The 26,350-nt window shown below is 39.4% G+C and overlaps 1 protein-coding gene and 1 long non-coding RNA gene across 2 annotated transcripts; both read left to right on the top strand.

The window, feature by feature from the left end:
* Positions 1-1,664: 1,664 nt before the first annotated feature.
* LOC121571199 (B-cell receptor CD22-like) lies at positions 1,665-24,571 on the top strand. The gene is made up of 11 exons (XM_045222064.1): positions 1,665-1,732; positions 2,592-2,636; positions 2,797-3,069; positions 3,309-3,572; positions 3,800-4,084; positions 13,235-13,495; positions 13,570-13,848; positions 23,688-23,936; positions 24,172-24,288; positions 24,397-24,421; positions 24,507-24,571. Exons 1-7 carry the CDS (start codon positions 1,702-1,704, stop codon positions 13,671-13,673), a joined length of 1,263 nt encoding a protein of 420 aa, XP_045077999.1. The 5' UTR covers positions 1,665-1,701; the 3' UTR covers positions 13,674-13,848; positions 23,688-23,936; positions 24,172-24,288; positions 24,397-24,421; positions 24,507-24,571.
* Positions 24,572-25,181: 610 nt separating this feature from the next.
* LOC123491399 lies at positions 25,182-25,787 on the top strand. The gene is made up of 4 exons (XR_006661315.1): positions 25,182-25,217; positions 25,344-25,403; positions 25,538-25,600; positions 25,763-25,787. It is a non-coding gene; the product is annotated as an uncharacterized LOC123491399 (long non-coding RNA).
* The last annotated feature ends 563 nt before the right edge of the window (positions 25,788-26,350 follow it).

The raw sequence follows: 26,350 nt of genomic DNA, 5'->3' as shown, positions 1-26,350 counted from the left end.
TGTATGCTTTGTTATTGTTGATTGTTGTTAATATTCTTGAAATATTACACTTACTCCTCTTTGATTTCAGTTTGTTGATTGAAAAAGAGTGTAGTGCCTGTTTTGTTTAAAAGTAGAATTTGTTGTATTTTTTAAATATGTTGTATTTTAGATAATGTCATGCTTTTTACATGCAGGTGCATATATGCTGTATGTGAATATTTTCTGGGACTAAAGGTGGGTTTATACTTGGTTGGCCGACCTACTATAACAACTTTAACAGTTATGTTGGAACATGTATAGTTTGTTTTTAACTCAATTAATTCTTATTTTCATTTACATTTTTCATACTTTCCACTTCTATGTCTATATGTTTTTTATAAAATGTTATTTCTTCAGTAGTCGTTATAGGAGCCAGATGAGTGTTCCACTATTGAACTTGAATAAAGAGGGTGTGCATTGTCTTACATCAGATAGCACGACGATTCTGCCTGACGAGAGTCGCATAGGAGTGACGCCACCTGACGTAAGACAATGGAGGTTGTGTTGCATTTTGTATTTTGTATTAATTCTCATTTGTCAAATAAAAAGTGATGATTCCCCACATCATTGTATTGCTTTTAAATATAATTTAATTTAAGGACATATTCCTTTTACTCTCTGTATTGCTGAGTTGAAACAATGCATTTACATCTTGAACATTCCTATACATTTCTTATTATGTAAAGCAACCCTTTTTAACAAAATCTCAATACACCATATTGCTGTCAGTCTTCTTAAACCAATTTCAGATTTGACTTCTACTGATATGGACCCATACAGAAGTGGTCCATGTCTGTACTAATATGATGACATCGAGAGTGGAAGGAATAAGAGGGCAGACCCAGTAGACTGAGGGGTTATGTTGTTGCTATGTGACCAATGACCATATTAGTTTCTATATTGTGATCCACAAGAATGTGTAGTAGTTACAGGCCTGTCCTAAAGGGGGCGATAAGAAACCCCAGATGTTTACCTTAGTATACCCACTGAAGGTGAAGTCTCTAACTGCTTTCACCTGTTACCTTTCTCTCCACATGTTTGTTTCTTCACACATGATGTACATGTGTCCTACACTCTATAATATATTTTTAGAGGAAAATTGTTGACAAAAATGGAGCAATGTATTCAACATGTAATTATGTGAAGCAAAATGAAACTATACACTTTAACCTGGAAACCCGGTTACCCAGTTCCAGCTTTGAAACTCCTCCCATCTCTGGTCAGTGGTAATAATCTATCTATCTATCTATCTATCTATCTATCTATCTATCTATCTATCTATCTATCTATCTATCTATCTATCTATCTATCTATCTATCTATCTATCTATCTATCTATCTATCTATCTATCTATCTATCTATCTATCTATCTATCTATCTATCTATCTATCTATCTATCTATCTATCTATCTATCTATCTATCTATCTATCTATCTATCTATCTATCTATCTATCTATCTATCTATCTATCTATCTATCTATATAATATAATATGAATAGACTATAAACCGCTACTCTTTTTTCTCAGACTTTTTACATTCCTCTTGAATCTTTCTCTCTCAGTTTTTCTGTGTGACTGTGAAGAGGTGTGATCTAAGCAGACTGTCATCATATAGGAAGTAGAGGGGTTTGTCAGAAGGACTATAGTTCTAGAGAAAGTTACTTGTCTGTGGGGACAGAATGGAGAGCACCTTGCTCTGTTTGCTACTAGGTAAGTGCTGAGTTAGTGTGTGTGTGTATGAACACTAATTACCTGATTTACTAAGCCCTTAAGGTAAAAAGGAATAAGACATTAATGGAAATGAAGACAGTTTCAAGCTTTAACTTTGTTTTTTTGTATCCCTTATTGAGAAAACATTAGTAAACGGCACTAAAAGGAAATTGCAGCAAAATATGGTGTAGATATGGAGTAAGACTGTTGCATCACGGTGAGAACCTGAGCTTATAGAGATGATGTCATGCAGACATGGTTAGTGTGGTGGTGTGCATTTAACCAGGTCATACCTCAGGAACTAAAGACTGGTGTTAACTCAGTGGATGCAAAATGTGCTGTCAATGACAATGAATACAAAATGCAATATTTGTTGGATGTGTTGTAGTATCAAGTTTTGATTATTGTTAATGGTTGAGGGTTCCTTTGCTACAGTTATAGTAAACTGTGTTAAGAGATGAATGAGTGGTGTTTTGGTGTTTTTGGTCTCTGTACTCTCACTGTGTGCAAAACATGGGAAGTCAGTGGCCATTTATAGCTGCAGTCTGTAATTCAAACTACCTTAAAATGGCCACCCTGCCACTTGTTGTGGTATACGGCTGAGGGAAGGGGCTAAGGAAATTCATTCATCTACATTGTTTACAATAATTGTCATAAAATAAACATATATTTTGGGTTATGATGGAATAAGACTTGAATTGCTGTGATTCATTTAGTAGTGTAGAAATCTATGTAGAAAACGCAGATTGCATCTTTAAAATAAAGCACAGGATGGATTTGGTAAACAGTAACATGAATATGGAATGTTGTTATTTATTTCAAAACTAATATTGGAGCAATGTGACTTTCTTTGTTGTAGTGCTGAGTACACACATCTACTCTGGACACTCTGAAGATGATGATGGTAGATATTTGTACACTTGATCAAGCCTTCATCTCTTAATGCTTCATTATATTTATTTGTGATGTTTAAAGCTGCTTTTGGATAGACATATGTTGTGTTTTGAGTGTCTCAAAATAACATTTGTAAAGCAATTTTATCATGCTGGTTTTATTTTGAGCAGGACAGGCAAAGGCTGATCTGACCATACACCCCAAATCCTCACAGATATTCAGTGGAGAGTCTGTTACTCTCAGATGTAACATAAAGAGAGGAGAAGTCACTGACTGGGAATACACATGGCACAAGGATAGTGTAGACTTACTCAGTAAGAAGCATGAATATGAGATCAGTGAGGTTAAGATGTCAGACAGTGGTGACTACTGGTGTCTCGGTACACATATTGATCAGAAGAAGGATTCTAAGTGGAGTAATCGAGTCAGACTGACGGTGACAGGTAAGTCATCTTATCTCTCATTCACATCAGTGCCTCCATGCCCATAACCACTTGACATTTGTCCCCATTTTAAGGATGCTATTTTGTCATTTAAAAAATGTCAGCCTACCATTGCTGTTCAGATTCCTCCATTAATTCTTCCACATTTCATTTGATAATTGAAGAAATATGGGGTAAGAGCATACTTTTAACTGATTGGTGCACTAATTGCATTTGTCTTCATTTAACTGTTTCCTCAGCTCTGCCTACAGCCTCAGTTAAGATAGTCACTACCCAGGAACCACTGTACTCCGGAGACACAGTCAAGCTGCAGTGTGACATATCAGACTACACAGACTGGACGTACCACTGGTTAATAAATAAAGAACGGCTTTCCAGTCACACCAGTAAAACCACCACCATCTTTCTCTCTGACCAGGCTGGTCAGTACCAGTGTGAGGGGAGAAGGACAAGACGGCCCCAGAAGTCATATCTCAGCTCATCTCTCCACATCAGCGTCACTGGTGAGCTAATTATTTATCTTCAATCACTATCTGGACATTCAAAAAATCTGAGCAAATGAGGGTTCATCTAATTACACATATACAGTATACACTGTAAATTGAAACTGAATAGAGTGAACATACCCCTAAAATCAGCTTTTATCAAAACTTAACTGCAACAGCTAAATAATTAAAAATGGCCAAGCATGTATCCAGATGTTTTGATATTCTACTATCTGTTTTCTTAGCTCTGCCTGAAACTACACTGACCGTAAATCCAAACCCTGCATACACTGGAGAGACAGTAACTCTGACATGTTCAGTGGGGTCTGACAGTGACTGGAGCTATACATGGTACAAAGACAAAACTAAGAAAGTAGTGACCTTGTCTGGCAGACACACTACAACAGGAGCCACCTTCACCATCAGTAGAGCTGCTGAGTCTGACCAGGGTCTCTACTGGTGTCAGGGAGAGATCCAGTCCAGATCCATATCATCAATCATCAGTGATCCTGTCACTATCACTGTGAAAGGTGAGTTACTTTGTTTTGTGTTTTTTATCATACAAATGGACACTATTTATATTGAGTAAATCATGTAGACATGATCCATGTACAGTTGAAGTCGAAACTTTACGTACACCTTCGCCAAATACATTTAAACTCAGTTTTTCACAATTCCTGACATTTAATCCTAGTAAAAATTACCTGTATTAGGTCAGTTAGGATCACCACTTTATTTTAAGAATGTGAAATGTCAGAATAATAGTAGAAAAAATTATTTATTTCAGTTTTTAGTACTTTCATCACATTCCCAGTGGGTCAGAAGTTTACATACACTCAATTAGTATTTGGTAGTGTCGTATCGGGTGAATGGTGGCATATTATTGCTGTCAACTGAGAGTCCGTTTATGCTGCATCGTGTTAGAGGCTTTTATTAAAATCACGAGCTTTCAGCATAAGTGACAGGTGACATGACACCCGGAGAGCGACGCCTCAGAATGGCTGCTCGTTCTGCCCTCTCCTTCGTTTTCCCCCCTATTTATAAACAATGATGCTCCCTCTTCTGGCCAATCACCAGTCTCTCCTGTCCACAACACACTTCCTGTCTGTTGTATGTGACGTTACACTAAAACATATACTAACATAAACAACATTCCATTTCTTCATGAAACAGTCATAATGTTAATACACCACATTTCCCCCCTTCGAGACGAACTAAACGTCTCGAAAACAAACAGAATAGGATTATGAGCAGTAACAATTTATCTTATTGAGTATCTTTAACATTAAACCAAAAACATTCTCCTCTAGAGTGTAAATACATTTCTATGAAATATGAATAACTGTTTATAAAGTGTGAATACATTACTATGACATATGAACAAATCTCTATGGAGTGTAAGAGCGAAAAACTGTCCGGCAACCTTCCATCCATCAATCAAGACAGTAAAATTCTCTCACGGTCCCTCTGCCCCAGGCAACCACCTTCGGTACTCCTGATAAACTCATTAACCATGTAAATGCATTTGAAACTATGATGCAATTAAATACACATGTAAGCCCCTGCAAACAAAATCCTATCCAAAAACATCCATTGTAAGGCTGGTCAACCCATTGGACCTTACAGTGAACCTCTCCCTGCCTAGACTTTCATGTCCCTAAACATTCACGAAATAAACAAAAACATCTAAGATCCTCACATGTATTCAATAACATCAAACATCATTCTACAAAAATTAATACCTAAAAATATGACACAATTATGTATTACACATGTCTATATTTCATTGCAGACACTGGAATGTAGTCCACTACACTTCATCTCCCCGTAGTCTCCTCTTCCAATGGATTGTTGATGATGGAATCAGCCACACCCTCCTTGTTTAATCTCTTCCAGTCATATTGTCCCTGTTTGAGTATTTCAATCTCCACATGTTCCCCCAAATGCTTCTGGAAGAAAAATAAACGACCAAACAGTATCTTTTGCAAAACAAACACTTTCAAATTAAACATCAATATCAACTAAGAATATAAAAATGATATATAAATGATGTATGAATCACATAAACCTATTCCCCCCTTTGATTCATAAAATCATACCAACATCACCCCAATATTGAAAAAAATTGAAAAATGATCAAATAATCAAAAATGATATTTATCCATTCAGTTCCACTTGTCCATCTTTATCCAGATCAGGAACAGTCAACACCGGCATCTGAGTGTTGTATCCAGGCATCACTCTCCAACCTATCTCAATATCATAGCTTTCTCAAAGATCAGTAACAAATTACAAACCTCACACAGTGTTATCAAAGCTGAAACTAAAGTCTGACCCATCACTGCCCCTACTGGGCCTAACTGATCTTGCAACCAAGTCTTCTCAGATCTCCCAAATGCATCCCTTATATTCTTCAATGCATATATAACTATCTGAACTATCTGGACTCAAAGTATAACTATTATCATCAATAGGATCTTCCCAAATGTTACACCATACCATGGAAAAAATCCCCCCTTCTCCCTTAGATGTATCCTTCAATGATAGGCTTGAAGACTATGACATGTAGCCATGTCACCCTTTTAACCCTAGATTTAGCTGTGTCCGGTGCTATCCCTCTTATAATGGTAAAACCTCATATGGAAGCTTCAATGTTGACATGTAACAACATCCTGTCTATCCATAGTGTAAGAATATATATGCTTTATCACCACAAACCCTCTAAATATCTTTAAAATTCCCCATAGTCACATTGTCAGGCAAAAGCTAATCTTTTAACCATCAAAGTCCTGCTGTTCTACTACCTGGTACATAAAAATTACATTATATTTGTCATCTCTAACCTTATGTTCATGCTTATCCAAAGTCATCATATAATCATCACAATCTGATATTCCCATAAACATACCCCTTACCTCATATGTTTTATTAGAACAAAAACAACTTTTAGCCCTCCATGGTTACACCTCAAATGCTTCAGTTACGCTGTTACCTGATTTTTCTTTACATCTAACAAATTCACACAAGTTAATTCACTTAATCCAATAACACCTAAACCTAGGCTTAAACAAATGTTTTGACAACGACATTATTTTATCTGTTACTGACTGTTGCTGCTGATACAACAGTCATGACAACGCATAAGATTGACACATACTTGATAGAGGTCGAACGACCGTCTCTAACATGTTTGACTGGAATTCTAACCAGACATGGACCCTCAAGATTCCTCACTGATATTACAGAATGAGCTGCTGGAACCTGCCCATCTATCTCTAATTTTCACAACAGAAGAATCAAACCACTCCCTTTAGTTTCTCTCTCCCCTAACGAGCGGTACTGATCAGATACCTCTCCTTGTCTGTCATTAAAATCAAAGACCTCATCCTGTACCTCCATGATGAATCTATATTCTCTCTACTACTATCTGTTCTCCTATTTTAACCCTATTCGTACTATAATTGACAGCACTCTCCATCCGTAACATAACCCCTGAGTACTTCTTGCTACCCCTTTAATTTCAGAAAAGTTGTTGTCGGTGTCATACTTCCTAAGATTTGCCATTGCCATCGTATCATTAATCCCTTCCAAAGTTACCATTAAAGTAGTTGACTTAGTTGCTGTATCAACCTTAATTATTTCTAGTGGCAAAGCTACCAATATACTCTGTGTATTATTTACTGTTGGAGTGACTACTGTAATCTACTCCTCCTGAACTCCTTTGGTGACTGTGGAACTTCAACAGATTTCAAATCTTCCATCATAGGCATCACTTTACGAATTACATAGCCTTTTAACCAATAATTCTTAACCGGAACAACTTCTAATGCTTGCCCTAGATAAGTATACTTCTTCTCCATAATTATCTCTCCATATGGGAGAAACGTCCCCATCCTAACCCTAATAAGTATTCTTTCCCCTAAAATTGGTACTGTATTGGTTCCCTTATAATCAAATGCGATATATTTATGGCTTTAATAACTATCAATGTTGAAAGAGTTAAATTGCTTCTCACTGTTGTTATAATAGACTGAAGTGTTAATGTCCTTAGTTACTTCTAGTTTCCTCAAAGAAAAGTTGTCTTTGCTTGTACTTCCATCTATCACCACTAGTGTCACTTTTTCCCAACTTTTCAGTCTGATCTCTAATCCCTGACTTTCAAACTTTTGATTATAAAAAATACACCTACAATTACCTTGATCTTCCTACTCTAAAGTGTCATTCACCATTGTTCTCTCTCTTACTACTAACTTTGACACTTAGCTTACTGTCTTAGAGTTCCTTCAACCTAGTCCTCCTAATTTATTTTAATCTAATCTTTTCCTCCTAACCTTTAAACTTTTTCCACTGATTTATTCACAACATCCCTTTACCACCAAATTTTTAGAATATGTGATTGGGAAAGTCCCCACCTGCCTTTGACTTCTTCACACACAGACTTGGCAAACGTCTAAACACCTTTTAGCCTAGCCTGAAATCCCTTGGTGTAAGAATGTAACCCAGACTCTTTAAAATCCTCTACCAGACAGCCGTCTAGTGTACATCCTATTGTACAGTTCAATTTACACAATGCATCTCTTTCCAATAATGCAATAGGTATATGCTCTAATATTAGTATCTTAAGAGTAATTAACTGTTTACTACCTCAAATCCCTATCCTAATTACTTAATTTTACATAGTGAGATGTTTAACCTCTTTAGGCTCAACACAGATATGTTTTTCCACTATTCACCATCACTTCTCATAGTCCTCTGGTTTTACTTCAATTGTTAGCTATTTTCTCTTCTTCTCTAATCGGTGCTATCAACTGGCACCCCCCTTCCGGATCTTCTAGGCACTCTAGAATCTTCAGGGTTCACCTGGAGAACAGGTGATCTTGAATTGCCCCTGTATCTTCCTTAAAAATGTTCTCTGTTTTTCCTCCTGACTTGTTGCACTCACAGGTAAAGTACCCAATCTGTCCATAATTATAACCATCTTCTGAAAGTTGCTGGAAGTGTAGCTGAAATCATCCTCCTTCTTCTAAGTCTTCTCGTCCTCTTCCTCTCCCATTCTGTGTCTGTCCAGAAACTGGCTGTGGATATGGAACCGTTGGTACCCCCCTTGGCTGGTACAATTGCATTTGATATTGTTCAGTTGAAGCTGTAACAGTGATTGTTGATTTGGTTCACTCTGATTCTTCATAACCAAAGCTTCTCTTCTCCTTCTTCTCCAGTTGTAAGTTTTATTTGATTGAGTTTTCAGAGAGTTTCTTGGTCCTGTTCCTTCTCGCCGTTGACATATCAGTATTCTTCAACAGCTTATACTCTAAGTTCTGTCCTCGAAATATCATCTTCCATCATCTTCTTACTAGTGGCCTTTTCTTGACCTCAATCTTCTCTTCCAGACATCTCATTTTCTTCCTTCTGGAGTTTTGATTAATCTTCATCGTCGTTTCTGCTTGTCCTCTATCTATTATTCGTCTTCATCTCTGATGTAACAATCACCCTCCTGGATGATCACCGGAAGCTGAGGATAAACATCCCTAAGCTCTACTCCCTTAGCCTTATCTCTATAGCTTTGTTTATGTTATCGCTGGAATCTTTTATCAGTTTTTGTTTGAGAATGAAGGGCAACTTTTGTTTCACTTGCCGGATAACCTCGCAATACTTTAGTTAAAGGGTCACTATGTTGTACTATATCAATCGGTGTAATCACCCTCATATAGCCTTACTGTCCTTTCTCCCCATTGTAACTACTCTTTTATATTCCTTTATCGTGAATTATTGTATTTTAGACTGTATAGCCTATGGCTTCGCCCCTCTAATTATTAATATAACCTAACAACTCAAAATATTATTATTATTATTTTTTTTTTAATAAATCCATTAAAAATCCTGAATAATTAAAACCAATTTTTATTCCTATATCACCAATTTATCAATTAGTGTTGGCTATCTTACCACAACCCATCAAATGTAAGTTAGTCAACGTCAAAGCAATCCCAAAAACAAAGCCTGTAACCCTACCATTACTCCAATTCCCATAACCCCTTGCTCTATCAGCACCTAATTATCTTAAATTTACAGAATAATGTCAGTCCTTGATTCCCAACACAACTCCAATCAAACCCCAGTGATGCACAGAGCCTCCAAAATGCAATTTTTAATTAATCATTTGCCAAGCCTATGTAAAATTGTCATAACATCACATATTTTGTAAGGGATGATTTTGTGAACTAGCCTGATATCTGATCCGATCGTCTGCCTCGTCACGTGATGTCACGTCAGCACTTCCTGTATCTCCTCTCTCCTGTCGTATCGTCCTATTGCTCCTCTCATGACAGAAGAACAGAAACACAGAAACAGCTTTTAGTAGTTAATGCAATCACTGAGTTATTTCAACCATTCAATATTCGTTCGTTCTAAATTCGCTCTAAGAATTAACTCAGGAATAATTATCGATCGCTCAAAAACATTTTTATTTAATTTTAATCGTCTTTTAATTATTTAATTCAATATACTCCGTCAACATATCTCTCTCATTTATCAATTCAATAGGTCACAAAACAAGTTTCATCTTTAACCAACCGCCGATGTAACAACTAGAATATTCGTGTTAAAATTTCTCCTCCGTCTGTCTATTTCTGTCTCCCCCTGCAGCCCCCAGATGGGACCTATGACCTTTACCCATAATGCAGTGTTTTGTAGGCTTAGCACAACCTCATGTCGTAGTTTTAGTGCCGTAAAACAAAACGTGTCCTAATCTCGTGTCATAAACTCCCCCTTTCTGTAGTGTTGTGTCGCAAAATCATGCACATGCGCACAGCCATTCAAAAATACCTTTTCACCGTGGAAGGAAGATTTTCTACTCCCTCCCCAAACAGACAGAATAACAGTCCAGCTGTACCTCCCGTTTCCCCCTTATAGTCAAACAACATTTAACAGCGCTCACAAAACATATAACCTGACTTACACACACAGAGACAAGTTTAAGAGACTTTAATCCATCGCAATGGGGTCTCTAAGGTTATCCATTAGCATGTAGCACGCAACACAATTAGCATTTAGCATTAGCATTTAGCATTAGCCTTAGCAGCTATGTAGAATGTAGCATGACCCTCACTTCAGCATTTAGAATTAGCCTTAGCTGCTATGTACCACATGGCCTGACTCATAATCAAGCATTTAGAATTAGCCTTAGCCTTTAGCTAACTGCGGCCTACCATACAAATAAATATCCTGCACTGCCCTTATTCCTTTTAAACATATTTATCCTACCGTTTTTGCTACCGTGGCTTAATGACCATTACACCGAGAAATCAAACCCAACAAACCCCCCGTCGGACGAGAGTCGAATCATAATCACAATCAGATAAACCCCATTAATCCGAGTTCTCTTTCAAAAACCCACCGTCTGCCCATTCTATTGTGCAAACGGATTTGCCGGCCCATCATTTCTAAATGGCCCCCCCTGGGGGTCTTTAAGCGGTACAGTGCCCTAAAGAATGCGCATATCTGCCTTAATTGTACACTTCAATACTTAATTCCTACCGTTTTATGCTCTAAAAACTTCCAATTATCTGCCGTTACCAATGGAATATATTTTAGCAGACTCTAGTCATCAGCAACAACGCCACCCGAGGCAAGGTCGTAATGGTACATCTCTCCAGTGTACACAAGTCGTATCCAATCTAACAAACTCCGAAGCGGTAAGAAAAACTCACCCTTGTTTGGCCATGCTTCAAAGCGAGTTAGCCTGGCGGTTGACTGAAACAAAGAAGAGGCGCAGACCAGCCCCACGTTGGGCGCCATTATGTCGTATCGGGTGAATGGTGGCATATTATTGCTGTCAACAAAGAGTCTGTTTATGCTGCATCGTGTTAGAGGCTTTTATTAAAATCACGAGCTTTCAGCATAAGTGACAGGTGACATGACACCCGGAGAGCGACGCCTCAGAATGGCTGCTCGTTCTGCCATCTCCTTCGTTTTCCCCCCTATTTATAAACAATGATGCTCCCTCTTCTGGCCAATCACCAGTCTCTCCTGTCCACAACACACTTCCTGTCTGTTGTATGTGACGTTACACTAAAACATATACTAACATAAACAACATTCCATTTCTTCATGAAACAGTCATAATGTTAATACACCACAGTAGCATTGCCTTTAAATTCTTTAACTTGGGTCAAACGTTTTGGGTAGCCTTCCACAAGCTTCCCACTTTAAGTTGGGTGAATTTTGGCCCATTCCTCCTGACAGAGTTGGTGTAACTGAGTCCGGTTTGCAGGCCTCCTTGCCCGCACACGCTTTTTCAGTTCTGCCCACAAATGTTCTATAGGATTGAGGTCAGGGCTTTGTGATGGCCACTCCAATACATTTACATTTACATTTTAGTCATTTAGCAGACGCTCTTATCCAGAGCGACTTACAGTTAGTGAGTGCATACATTTTCATACTGGCCCCCCGTGGGAAACTTGACTTCGTTATCCTTAAGCCATTTTGCTACAACTTTGGAAGTATGCTTAGGGTCATTGTCCATTTGGAAGACCCATTTGCGACCAAGCTTTAACTTCCTGACTGATGTCTTGAGATGTTGCTTCAATATATCCACATATTTTTCCTTCCTCATGATGCCATCTATTTTGTGAAGTGCACCAGTCCCTCCTGCAGCAAAGCACCCCCACAGCATGATGCTGCCACCCCCGTGCTTCAAGGTTGGGATAGTGTTCTTCGGCTTGCAAGAGCCCCGTTTTTCCTCCAAACATAACAATGGTAATTATGGCCAAACAGTTCTATTTTTGTTTCATCAGACCTGAGGACATTTCTCCAAAAAGTATGATCTTTGTCCCTATGTGCAGTTGCAAACCGTGGCTTCTTCCTTGCTGAGCGGCCTTTCAGGTTATGTCGAAATAGGACTTGTTTTACTGTGGATATAGAAACTTTTGTACCTGTTTCTTCCAGCATCTTCACAAGGTCCTTTGCTGTTATTCTGGGATTGATTTGCACTTTTCGCACCAAAGTACGTTAATCTCTAGGAGACCGAACGCGTCTCCTTACTGAGCGGTATGACGGCAGCGTGGTCCTATGGTGTTTATACTATTGTTTGTACAGATGAACGTGGTACCTTCAGGCGTTTGGAAATTGCTCCCAAGGATGAACCAGACTTGTGGAGGTCTACAATTTTTTTTCTGAGGGCTTGGCTGATTTCTTTTGATTTTCCCATGATGTCAAGCAACGAGGCACTGGGTTTGAAGGTAGGCCTTGAAATTCATCCACAGGTACACCTCAAATTGACTCAAATTATGTCAATTAGCCTGCCTTGACATCATTTTCTGGAATTTTCCTTGCTGTTTAAAGGCACAGTCAACTTAGTGTATGTAATCTTCTGACCCACTGGAATTGTGATACAGTGAATTATAAGTGAAATGATCTGTCTGTAAACAATTGTTGGAGAAAATACTTGTGTCATGCACAAAGTAGATGTCCTAACCGACTTGCCAAAACTATAGTTTGTTAACAAGAAATGTGTGTAGTGGTTGAAAAATTAGTTTTAATGACTCCAACCTAAGTGTATGTAAACTTCTGACTTCAACTGTATAAATGAATAGTTACAGTACTTCCTACAGAAGTAAGATCATACGTTGGAGAGATTTGTGCTCTGAGTTCATTTGTCTTCATATATAACTGTGTTTCCACAGTTCTGCCTACTGCCTCAGTGAAAGCCTCTCCACAGGGTCCCGTCTATTCTGGAGAGACAGTCACTCTGCAGTGTGACATATCAGACTACAGAGACTGGACGTACCGCTGGCACAAAGACAACCAACTGCTTCCCAGTCCGCCCAGTGAAACCATCACCTTCTCTCTCTCTGACCAAGCTGGTCAGTACCAGTGTGAGGGGACAAGGACAAGACGGCCCCAGAAGACGTATCTCAGCCCATCTGTCACCATCAATGTTGCTGGTGAGTTTAAAAACATTACCATCACTTACTTAAATGTTGAGAAGGATAAGATCTTCATAATATTTTTGTTTCAGACCTGCATCCTTCAGTGTCTCTCAGAATAAGACCCAACAGAACTCAACACTTTACATCAAAGTCTCTCTCACTGAGCTGTGAGGAGAAGGGGAACTCTACATGATGGAGACTGAAGAGATACAGAGAGAGAGGAGTGGAGTCAGGGTGTGGCTCTAACTGGGGATCAATTGCAGGGTCCACATGTACCATCAGGTCCACACTTGAAAAGGACAGTGGAGTGTACTGGTGTGAGTCTGCATCAGGAGAGTACAGTAATGCTGTCAACATCACAGTGGATGGTACGTCTATTGTACAACATTCACTAACATTTTTAACATTTCAATGTATGATAATGATGTTCATTTCTGAAACTGAATGAATTTATCTCATATAAAATGCAAGCTCATAAGACGTTAATATATTGTGAGTGATTACTCCAGATTTACAGTATTATTTATATATTTTGTTACACAGCTGGTGCTGTGATTCTGGAAAACCCTGCCTATCCCATGACTGAGGGAGACTCTGTGACTCTGCTCTGTACAAATAGATATCAGGAAACAAACCCAAATCCCAAGGTTGATTTCTACAAAGATGGAGAACTCATCAGGAATGAGACCACAGGAGAGATGACTATCCCTGCACTATCCAAGTCAGATGAAGGCTTCTATAAGTGTAAATCTACTGAAGGAGAATCACCAGAGAGCTGGGTGACAGTGAGAGGTGAGAAGAGCAGTGTGTGTGTGTGTGTGTGTGTGTGTGTGTGTGTTGATGGTAAAACATGTGTTTTGATAGTCCCTCCAGGTTCCGTTGTCTCCATCTCTCTGCTGTCCAGGCTGCTGTGTTGTCTACTGGTGGTGTCTCCCTTTCTACTGGTGTCTATCATTCTGATGGTGAAATGCTGCAGGGCTCAAGGTGACCACTTTATTTCAGTGTGTATCTACAAGAAGCTTATCCAGCTTGATATTCTCCTTCTTTATGTCATAATCTTGTATTACTGTTATCAAGTAATGTTGACGCAAATGGTTCATTTCAAATGTAAATAGACAAAGTGCCCGGTGGCAGCTATTTCTGTTAAATGTCTTCTATGGAAATGTTCTTCCCCCAGAAAAGGCAAACTAACATATTCATTACTTCTGAAGGATTACATTTTAGTGCTGTGCAGTTGAACGAGCAGTTGAATCAGTGTAACTCTAATGCTACTCTCCGTCCGTTATATTCCTATAGGCATGTGTTCAACAACCAAATCTCCTCAAGATGAGTTACGATCTGATGATGTCATCGAACAGACCGAATCATCCGTGTGATCATTACAGTATGAACTGTAAGCTGAATGACCATTTTTATGATTTTAAAGTTTTTGCCATTGCCTTGCCATTGATTTATGATAGCGAGTCAAATATAATTGAATGACATTTTACAAATACTAAATGCTATGATTTAGCAAGTTGACGTTTTCAGCTTTTGGGATCTTGTATGCTTTGTTATTGTTGATTGTTGTTAATATTCTTGAAATATTACACTTACCCCTCTTTGATTTCAGTTTGTTGATTGAAAAAGAGTGTAGTGCCTGTTTTGTTTAAAAGTAGAATTTGTTGTATTTTTAAAAGATGTTGTATTTTAGATAATGTCATGCTTTTTACATGCAGGTGCATATATGCTGTATGTGAATATTTTCTGGGACTAAAGGTGGGTTTATACTTGGTTGGCCGACCTACTATAACAACTTTAACAGTTATGTTGGAACATGTATAGTTTGTTTTTAACTAAATTAATGCTTATTTTCATTTACATTTTCCATACTTTCCACTTCTATGTCTATATGTTTTTTATAAAATGTTATTTCTTCAGTAGTCGTTATAGGAGCCAGATGAGTGTTCCACTATTGAACTTGAATAAAGAGGGTGTGCATTGTCTTACATCAGATAGCACGACGATTCTGCCTGACGAGAGTCGCATAAGAGTGATGCCAACTGACGTAAGACAATGGAGGTTGTGTTGCATTTTGTATTTTGTATTAATTCTCATTTGTCAAATAAAAAGTGATGATTCCCCACATCATTGTATTGCTTTGAAACATAATTTAATTTAAGGACATATTCCTTTTACTCTCTGTATTGCTGAGTTGAAACAATGCATTTACATCTTCAACATTCCTATACATTTCTTATTATGTAAAGCAACACTTTTTAACAAAATCTCTATACACCATATTGCTGTCAGTCTTCTTAAACCACTTTCAGATTGGACTTCTACTGATATGAACCCATACAGAAGTGGTCCATGTCTGTACTAATATGATGACATAGAGAGAGGAAGGAATAGGTAGCTATGGGCGGCAGGTAGCTTAGTGGGTAAGAGCGTTGTGCCAGTAACCGAAAGGTCGCTGGTTCTAATCCCAGAGCCGACTAGGTGAAAAATCTGTCGATGTGCCCTTGAGCAAGGCACTTAACCCTAATTGCTCCTGTAAGTCGCTCTGGATAAGAGCGTCTGCTAAATGACTAAAAATGTAAAAAAAAATGTAAAATGAATAAGAGGGCAGACCCAGTAGACTGAGGGGTTATGTTGTTGCTATGTGACCAATGACCATATTAGTTTCTATATTGTGATCCACAAGGATGTGGAGTAGTTACAGGCCTGTCCTGAAGGGGGCGATAAGAAACCCCAGATGTTTACCTTAGTATACCCACTGAAGGTGAAGTCTCTAACTGCTTTCACCTGTTACCTTTCTCTCCACATGTTTGTTTCTTCACATATGTTGTACATGTGTCCCACACTCTACAACAAACCACTTAGATGTTATGTTGTTGTTGTTTATTTTTTTTTGGGGGGGGGGTAGATCAGCTTAATATTGCAGATAGATTGTAACTTCCATCAATGTAATTGTCTGCATCACTTCCAATCCCCCATGTTTTTTTATATATATACTCCCCTTTATTACTTTTCAACCCCGCCATCTTATCCCTACTTACATTTACATTTTAGTCATTTAGCAGACGCTCTTATCCAGAGCGACTTACATGAGCAATTAGGGTTAAGTGCCTTGCTTAAGGGCACATCGACAGATTTTTCACCTAGTCGGCTCGGGGATTAGAACCAGCGACCTTTCGGTTACTGGCACAACGCTCTTACCCACTAAACTAGCTGCCGCCCTACTTGGGGTAAATTAGTGAACAACCATGCTTAGGCCTCTACTTCCAGCTTATACTTACTATCTACATTTTATGGACACAGTCAATTTTACAATAATTCTATTTGATTTGTTTTTGCTCCTGAACTTCTTCTACTCTCAACCTCTCCGATCATTTTCATGATGTCCATCCGGTTTGCTTCTATATGCCATATCTTTCTAACTGTGCTCTTTCCCAAAAGCTCCCAACACACAGTGGGGTAAAAAAGTATTTAGTCAGCCACCAATTGTGCAAGTTCTCCCACTTAAAAAGATGAGAGAGGCCTGTAATTTACATCATAGGTACACGTCAACTATGACAGACAAAATGAGAGAAAAAAATTCCAGAAAATCACATTGTAGGATTTTTTATGAATTTATTTGCAAATTATGGTGGAAAATAATTATTCGGTCAATAACAAAAGTTTCTCAATACTTTGTTATATACCCTTTGTTGGCAATGACACAGGTCAAACGTTTTCTGTAAGTCTTCACAAGGTTTTCACACACTGTTGCTGGTATTTTGGCCCATTCCTCCATGCAGATCTCCTCTAGAGCAGTGATGTTTTGGGGCTGTCGCTGGGCAACACGGACTTTCAACTCCCTCCAAAGATTTTCTATGGGGTTGAGATCTGGAGACTGGCTAGGCCACTCCAGGACCTTGAAATGCTTCTTACGAAGCCACTCCTTCGTTGCCCGGGCGGTGTGTTTGGGATCATTGTCTTGCTGAAAGACCCAGCCACGTTTCATCTTCAATGCCCTTGCTGATGGAAGGAGGTTTTCACTCAAAATCTCACGATACATGGCCCCATTCATTCTTTCCTTTACACGGATCAGTCGTCCTGGTCCCTTTGCAGAAAAACAGCCCCAAAGCATGATGTTTCCACCCCCATGCTTCACAGTAGGTATGGTGTTCTTTGGATGCAACTCAGCATTCTTTGTCCTCCAAACACGACGAGTTGAGTTTTTACCAAAAAGTTATATTTTCGTTTCATCTGACATTCTCCAAATCCTTTTCTGGATCATCCAAATGCACTCTAGCAAACTTCAGACGGGCCTGGACATGTACTGGCTTAAGCAGGGGGACACGTCTGGCACTGCAGGATTTGAGTCCCTGGCGGCGTAGTGTGTTACTGATGGTAGGCTTTGTTACTTTGGTCCCAGCTTTCTGCAGGTCATTCACTAGGTCCCCCCGTGTGGTTCCGGGATTTTTTCTCACCGATCTTGTGATCATTTTGACCCCACGGGGTGAGATCTTGCGTGGAGCCCCAGATCGAGGGAGATTATCAGTGGTCTTGTATGTCTTCCATTTCCTAATAATTGCTCCCACAGTTGATTTCTTCAAACCAAGCTGCTTACCTATTGCAGAATCAGTCTTCCCAGCCTGGTGCAGGTCTACAATTTTGTTTCTGGTGTCCTTTGACAGCTCTTTGGTCTTGGCCATAGTGGAGTTTGGAGTGTGACTGTTTGAGGTTGTGGACAGGTGTCTTTTATACTGATAACAAGTTCAAACAGGTGCCATTAATACAGGTAACGAGTGGAGGACAGAGGAGCCTCTTAAAGAAGAAGTTACAGGTCTGTGCGAGCCAGAAATCTTGCTTGTTTGTAGGTGACCAAATACTTATTTTCCACCATAATTTGCAAATAAATTCATAAAAAATCCTACAATGTGATTTTCTTGAAAAATTTTCCTCAATTTGTCTGTCATAGTTGACGTGTACCTATGATGAAAATTACAGGCCTCTCTCATCTTTTTAAGTGGGAGAACTTGCACAATTGGTGGCTGACTAAATACTTTTTTCCCCCACTGTACAACCTACAACATGTAATGATGTTACTCAAATGAAACTCTACACTTTAACAATGGAAACCCAGTTACCAAGTTACACCTTTAATAAATTCCACATGGCTCTGCCTCTGATGTACACACACACACACACAAACAACACAACACACAAACACACACACACACTAAACATATTCCTCATAACAGAACCATCTGAGGTTGTGTGTGTGTGTGTATATGTGTGTGTGTGTCTGTATGAAGTTCTGTCTGTGTGAAGAAGTCCATTTCCATTGTGGCACAACTGAGGTTAGCTGGCTAGGCTTGCCACCTGACAACTGAGCAAAGGTTTGAAGGGAGGCCTACACTATCTATCTATCTATCTATCTATCTATCTATCTATCTATCTATCTATCTATCTATCTATCTATCTATCTATCTATCTATCTATCTATCTATCTATCTATCTATCTATCTATCTATCTATCTATCTATCTATCTATCTATCTATCTATCTATCTATCTATCTATCATCTATCTATCTATCTATCTATCTATCTATCTATCTATCTATCTATCTATCTATCTATCTATCTATCTATCTATCTATCTATCTATCTATCTATCTATCTATCTATCTATCTATCTATCTATCTATCTATCTATCTATCTATCTATCTATCTATCTATCTATCTATCTATCTATCTATCTATCTATCTATCTATCTATCTATCTATCTATCTCCTGTCTCCTGAGTGGCGCAGTGGTCCAAGGCCACTGTGCCACTGGAGATCCTGGTTCGAATCCAGGTTCTGTCGCAGCCGGCCGCGACCGGGAGACTCATGGGCGGCGCACAATTGGTCCAGGGTAGGGGAGGGAATGGCCGGCAGGGATGTAGCTCAGTTGATAGAGCATGGCGTTTGCAACGCCAGGGTTGGGGGTTCGATTCCCACGGGGGGCCAGTATATAAAATAAAAATATGTATTCACTAACTGTAAGTCGCTCTGGATAAGAGCGTCTGCTAAATGACTAAAATGTAAATATCTATCTATCTAATATAATATGAATAGACTATAAACCGCTACTCTTTTTCCTCTTGAATCTTTCTCTCTCAGTGTTTCTGTGTGACTATGAAGAGGTGTGATCTAAGCAGACTGTCATCATATAGGAAGTAGAGGGGTTTGTCAGAAGGACTATAGTTCTAGAGAAAGTCACTTGTCTGTGGGGACAGAATGGAGAGCACCTTGCTCTGTTTGCTACTAGGTAAGTACTGAGTTAGTGTGTTTGTGTATGAACAGTAATTACCTGATTTGCTAAGCCTTTAAGGGGAAAGGAAATAAGACATCAATGGAAATGAAGACAGTTTCAAGCTTTAACTTTGTTTTTGGTGTTTTAGCCCTTATTGAGAAAACATGACAAACGCTTAGTAAATGGCACTAAAAGGAAATTGCAGCAAATATGGTGTAGATATGAAATAAGAGAGTGACCACCCTACATTGATGTTGCATCTCTGTGAGAACCTGAGCTTATAGAGATGATGCCATGCAGACATGATTAGTGTGGTGGTGTGCATTTAACCAGGTCATATCTCAGGAACTAAAGACTGGTGTTAACTTAGTGGATGCAAAATGTGCTGTCAATGACAATGAATACAAAATGCAATATTTATTGGATGTGTTGTAGTATCAAGTTGTGTTTATTGTAAATGGTTGTGGGTTCCTTTGCTACAGTTATAGTAAACTGTGTTAAGAGATGAATGAGTGGTGATTTGGTGTTTTAGGTGTGCAGAACATGGGAAGTCAGTGGCCATTTAGAGCTGCAGTCTCTAATTCAAACTACCTTAAAATGGACACCCTGCCACTTGTAGTGGTATACGGCTGAGGGAAGGGGCTAAGGAAATTCATTCATCTACATTGTTTACAATAATTGTCATAAAATAAACATATATTTTGGGTTATGATGGAATAAGACTTGAATTGCTGTGATTCATTTAGTAGTGTAGAAATCTATGTAGAAAACGCAGATTGCATCTTTAAAATAAAGCACAGGATGGATTTGGTAAACAGTAACATGAATATGGAATGTTGTTATTTATTTCAAAACTAATATTGGAGAAATGTGACTTTCTTTGTTGTAGTGCTGAGTACACACATCTACTCTGGACACTCTGAAGATGATGATGGTAGATATTTTCACACTTGATCAAGCATTCATCTCTTAATGCTTCATCACTTTTCTTTGTGATATTTAAAGCTGCTTTTGAATAGACATAGTTTTAGTTTTTAGTGTCTCAAAATAACATTTATAAAAGCAATTTTATCATGCTGGTTTTATTTTGTGCAGGACATGCAAAGGCTGTTCTGACCATACACTCCAAATCCTCCCAGATATTCAGTAGAGAGTCTGTCACTCTCAGATGTAACATACAGAGAGGAGAAGTCACTGACTGGAAATACACATGGCGCAAGGATGTTGTAGACTTCCTCAGTAGGGAACATGAATTTGAGATCAGTGAGGTTAAGATTTCAGACAGTGGTGTCTACTGGTGTCTGGGTACACATATTGATCAGAAGAAGTATTCTGAGTGGAGTGATCCAGTCAGACTGACGGTGACAGGTAAGTCATCTTAACTTTCATTCAAATCAGTGCCTCCATGGCTACAACCACTTGACATTTGGCCCAATTTTAAGGATGCTATTTTGTCGTAAAAAAATGTCTGCCTACCATTGCTGTTCAGATTCCTCCATTAATTCTTCCTCGTTTCATTTGATAATTGAAGAAGTATGGTGTAAGATCATACTTTTAACTGATTGGTGCACTAATTGCATTTGTCTTCATTTAACTGTTTCCTCAGCTCTGCCTACAGCCTCAGTGAAGATAGTCACTACCCAGGAGCCACTGTACTCCGGAGACACAGTCAAGCTGCAGTGTGACATATCAGACTACACAGACTGGACGTACCACTGGTTAATAAATAAAGAACGGCTTTCCAGTCAGTGCAGTAAAACCACCACCATCTTTCTCTCTGACCAGGCTGATCAGTACCAGTGTGAGGAGACAAGGACAAAACGGCCCCAGAAGTCATATCTCAGCTAATCTCTCCACATCAGCGTCACTGGTGAGCTCACTATTTATCTTCAATCACTATCTGGACATTCGAAAATCTGAGCCAATGAGGGTTCATCTAATTACATATATACAGTATACACTGTAAATTGAAACTGAATAGAGTGAACATACCCCTAAAATCAGCTTTTATCAAAACCTAACTGCAACAGCTAAATAATTAAAAATGGCCAAGTATTTATCCAGATGTTTTGATATTCTGCTCTCTGTTTTCTTAGCTCGGCCTGAAATTACACTGACCGTAAATCAAAACCCTGTGTACACTGGAGAGACAGTAACTCTGACGTGTTCAGTGGGTTCTGACAGTGGCTGGAGCTATACGTGGTACAAAGACAACACTAAGAAACTAGTGACCTTGTCTGACAGACACACTACAACAGGAGCCACCTTCACCATCAGTAGAGCTGACGAGTCTGTCCAGGGTCTCTACTGGTGTCAGGGAGAGATCCAGTCCAGATCCATATCATCAATCATCAGTGATCCTGTCACTATCACTGTGAAAGGGGAGTTACTTTGTTATGTGTTTTTTATCATACAAATGGACGCTATTTATATTGAGTCAATGATGTAGACATGATCCATGTACAGTTGAAGTCGGAAGTTTACATACACCTAAGCGAAATACATTTAAACTCAGTTTTTCACAATTCCTGACATTTAATCCTAGTAAAAATGCCCTGTCTTAGGTCAGTTAGGATCACCACTTTATTTTAAGAATGTGAAATGTCAGAATAATTCTAGAGAGAATGATTTATTTCAGCTTTTATTTCTTTCATCACATTCCCAGTGGGTCAGAAGTTTACATACACTCAATTAGTATTTGGTAGCATTGTTCTGTCTACAAATGTTCTATAGGATTGAGGTCAGGGCTTTGTGATGGCCACTCCAATACCTTGACTTTGTTGTCCTTAAGCCGTTTTGCCACAACTTTGGAAGTATGCTTGGATTCATTGTCCATTTGGAAGACCCATTTGCGACCAAGCTTTAACATCCTGACTGATGTCTTGAGATGTTGCTTCAATATATCCACATACTTTTCCTTCCTCATGATGCCATCTATTTTGTGAAGTGCACCAGTCCCTCCTGCAGCAAAGCACCCCCAAAAGCATGATGCTGCCACCCCCGTGCTTCACGGTTGGGATGGTGTTCTTCGGCTTGCAAGTGCCCCCATTTTCCTACAAACATAACAATGGTCATTATGGCCAAACAGTTCTATTTTTGTTTCATCAGACCTGAGGACATTTCTCCAAAAAGTATGATCTTTGTCTCCATGTGCAGTTGCAAACCGTAGTCTATGCTTTTTAATGGCGGTTTTGGAGCAGTGGCTTCTTCCTTGCTGAGCGGCCTTTCAGGTTATGTCGATATAGGACTCGTTTTACTGTGGATATAGATACTTGTGTACCTGTTTCCTCCAGCATCTTCACAAGGTCCTTTGCTGTTGTTCTGGGATTGATTTGCACTTTTCGCACCAAAGTACATTAATCTCTAGGAGACAGAACGCGTCTCCTTCCTGAGCGGTATGACGGCTGCGTGGTCCCATGGTGTTTATACTTTGTACAGATGAATGTGGTACCTTCAGACGTTTGCAAATTGCTCCCATGGATGAACCAGACTAGTGGAGGTCTACCATTTTTTTCTGACGTCTTGGCACATTTCTTTTCATTTTCCCATGATGTCAAGGAAAGAGGCATAGAGTTTGAAGGTAGGCCTTGAAATACATCCACAGGTACACCTCCAATGTACTCAAATGATGTCAATTAACCAACATACATCCATAATGAACTTTTGTAGTATGAAAACGTTCCAACAACAGCTAAATCTTTGGATATTGCTAAGCATGTATCCAGATCTTTAAATTATGCTCTTTTCTCACAGCCCTGCCCAAAGCTACACTGACCATAAATCCAAACCCTGTGTACACCGGAGAGACAGTAACTCTGACGTGTTCAGTGGGGTTTGACAATGCCTGGAGCTATACATGGTACAAAGACAAAACTAAGAAAGTAGTGCCCCAGTCTGACAGACTTTTACAGTTTTATTTATATATTATGTTACACAGCTGGTGCTGTGATCCTGGAAAACCCTGCCTATCCCATGACTGAGGGAGACTCTGTGACTCTGCGCTGTACAAATAGAAATCAGGAAACAAACCCAAACCCCAAGGTTGATTTCTACAAAGATGGAGAACTCATCAGGAATGAGACCACAGGAGAGATGACCATCCCTGCACTATCCAAGTCAGATGAAGGCTTCTATAAGTGTAAATCTACTGAAGGAGAATCACCAGAGAGCTGGGTGACAGTGAGAGGTGTGAAATCGGTTTTGATTACATTACCTTTTCATAATATCTGTGGTCACCAGTGATTTGTATTGTTAAAAAGCATACTGTAGGTTTGGAGTTGCAAGCTCAGGCTGGTCATCTGGTCTCAAGTTAGATGTCAAATATATAATGTATCTACAAAATTGTTTCACTTTGTCCACTACTTTATTTATTTTCTATAACTACCTCAGTATCTGATGGTGATTTGCAGTTCTCTCTCCAGGCATAACTCCTGGACCCTCTACATCAGTCCTAGTAGTAGTGGTTGTGGGCCTGGTTGTTGCTGGTGTTCTGCTGGCCATTCTCCTGGTACTGCTGTGTCGATATAAAAACGCCAAAGGTGAGACTTTTATAAATTCTCATTTAACTTGTTTAAGAGACAAATGTCTCATTTCAAAAGTTCAAAACAATAATGTCCTGATATAATTATATGCATTTTTCATTACAGGTTCCTGTTGTAACAGGATATTCTCGTGAGTACACCTGTCTTTCAACTACGTTCCTTTTCATACAGTAAAATATCATCTGTGTGTTTCATGAGTATCTCTCTCCGTGTAGGCCCCCCCAGCCACACAGCACCAACCTGGACCCCCAACAGGACCAAGGATCTACCCAGAGCCAGGCTCTTGATGCTGGGTATACACACCTGCAGCATGGTCAGTCTCTCAGCCCAGATCACTATCACTCTCCTCTCTATGTAATTTCATCCGCTGACTTTTCACCATCCACTTTGTATACAACATGTTACTGTACTCTATGTCCCTAGGCAATCTGAGGGATAACCAACCAATTAATATGTATCTCTCTTCTTTGACCAACAGGTGGCGCTAACATTTAAAATACAGTCACTCCCTCAGACAATAATGACAATGGTACTGTTACTGTATGTTAAGTTTAGCATGAATACAGTATAGAGATGTTGTTGCAGTTGTTCTTCATATGTTTAATATGACTAGCATACTAAGACTAAGTAGAGATATTAGTGTATTACCTGTATGTTTCAGATGATGCTGCTGCTACTGCTGGAACAAGTGATGTGATGTACGCCCAGATACAACTCAAAAAGTTGGACAAGAAAAAGAAAAGTAATTCTTAACTGTCACATAAATTAATACAAAATGTAGCAGTGTTTTTTACTCATCAGATTTGATACAAACTTACAAATTCTCTCCTCCTCCTCCTCTTCCTCCTCCTCCTCCTCCTTAGAAAAGCCAGCTGATCCAAAAGAAAATCCAGTCTATTCTGAGGTCAAGTTAGGGAAGGCCACAGGTAAGACCCATTCTACAGGTCGGCAGTCAGTGAAATCTAAATGTACAATTTTGGAATTTCAATGAAGATGCAGAATATGCAATAAGCTATTTCCTTAATTTGTTGACTGGATATTTCCATTTTCAGCAGCAACTGGACATGCTGAGGTTGACCTTAAACAGAAGGCCAAAGCCAAGAAGAAGAAAGGTAAGACTAGAAATCTCTCCTTCAATATTCCCCCTATCATAACCTCCCACCTCTTTGACCCCCTATTGACTAGCTGTATATTATTATGTATATAACTGTTCTATTATTCTGATGTTTATCCTCACCCCTTACAGAAACAGAAACCCCACCTGAGGCAGATTCGGTCTATTCTCAAGTGAAGCCAGTCACAGCCCCAGGTAAGACTAATAGCCATATGCTAATGATACTTAATATGATACTAATATGGAACTATTTCTCTGAAGTATAATGTATGTATTTAAAGTATGTATTTTTGTTTGATTCTTAAGAGTTTGTTTGACTGCATGTCCTCAACAACTTTGTGTGGTGATATGTTGCAGGACCTTGAGGGGGGCAGGGTTGGATGGATGGAAGGATGGAGTGATGGAGGGATGGATGGGTGGAAGGATGGAGGGATGGAGGGATGGAGTGATGGAGGGATGGAGGGATGGGGTGATGGAGGGATGGAGGGATGGAGGGATGGAGGGATGGATGGATGGAGGGATGGAGGGATGGAGTGATGGAGGGATGGAGGGATGGATGGATGGATGGATGGATGGAGGGATGGAAGGATGGAGTGATGGAGGGATGGAGGGATGGAGGGATGGAAGGATGGAGGGATGGAGGGATGGAGGGATGGAGGGATGGAGGGATGGATGGATGGAGGGATGGAAGGATGGAGGGATGGAAGGATGGAGTGATGGAGGGATGGAGGGATGGAGGGATGGAGGGATGGAGGGATGGAGGGATGGAGGGATGCATGGAGGGATGGAGGAACACACCATCAGAGGAGGAGCGGAAGGATATGCGGGAACATGGATTATGCACGCTCAAGGCACACAAGCAAACAGACACACACACAATAACACCTTGTACTTTAAATAATTTTTTTTCGTATTTTATTTACCAACAGATATATTTTACTTAAG

This window comes from Coregonus clupeaformis, chromosome 8 (assembly GCF_020615455.1).
Source record: "Coregonus clupeaformis isolate EN_2021a chromosome 8, ASM2061545v1, whole genome shotgun sequence".
Lineage (NCBI taxonomy): Eukaryota > Metazoa > Chordata > Actinopteri > Salmoniformes > Salmonidae > Coregonus > Coregonus clupeaformis.
This window is presented reverse-complemented; position numbering and strand designations above follow the sequence as displayed.

What these genes read in the sequence shown, in the direction of transcription:
- LOC121571199 (XM_045222064.1), top strand. Translation starts at nt 1,702, where the DNA reads ATGGAGAGCACCTTGCTCTGTTTGCTACTAG. An exon ending in AGTCAGACTGACGGTGACAG is followed by an intron (nt 3,070 to 3,308) that starts GTAAGTCATCTT and finishes CTGTTTCCTCAG; the next exon opens with CTCTGCCTACAGCCTCAGTT. An exon ending in TCTCCACATCAGCGTCACTG is followed by an intron (nt 3,573 to 3,799) that starts GTGAGCTAATTA and finishes CTGTTTTCTTAG; the next exon opens with CTCTGCCTGAAACTACACTG.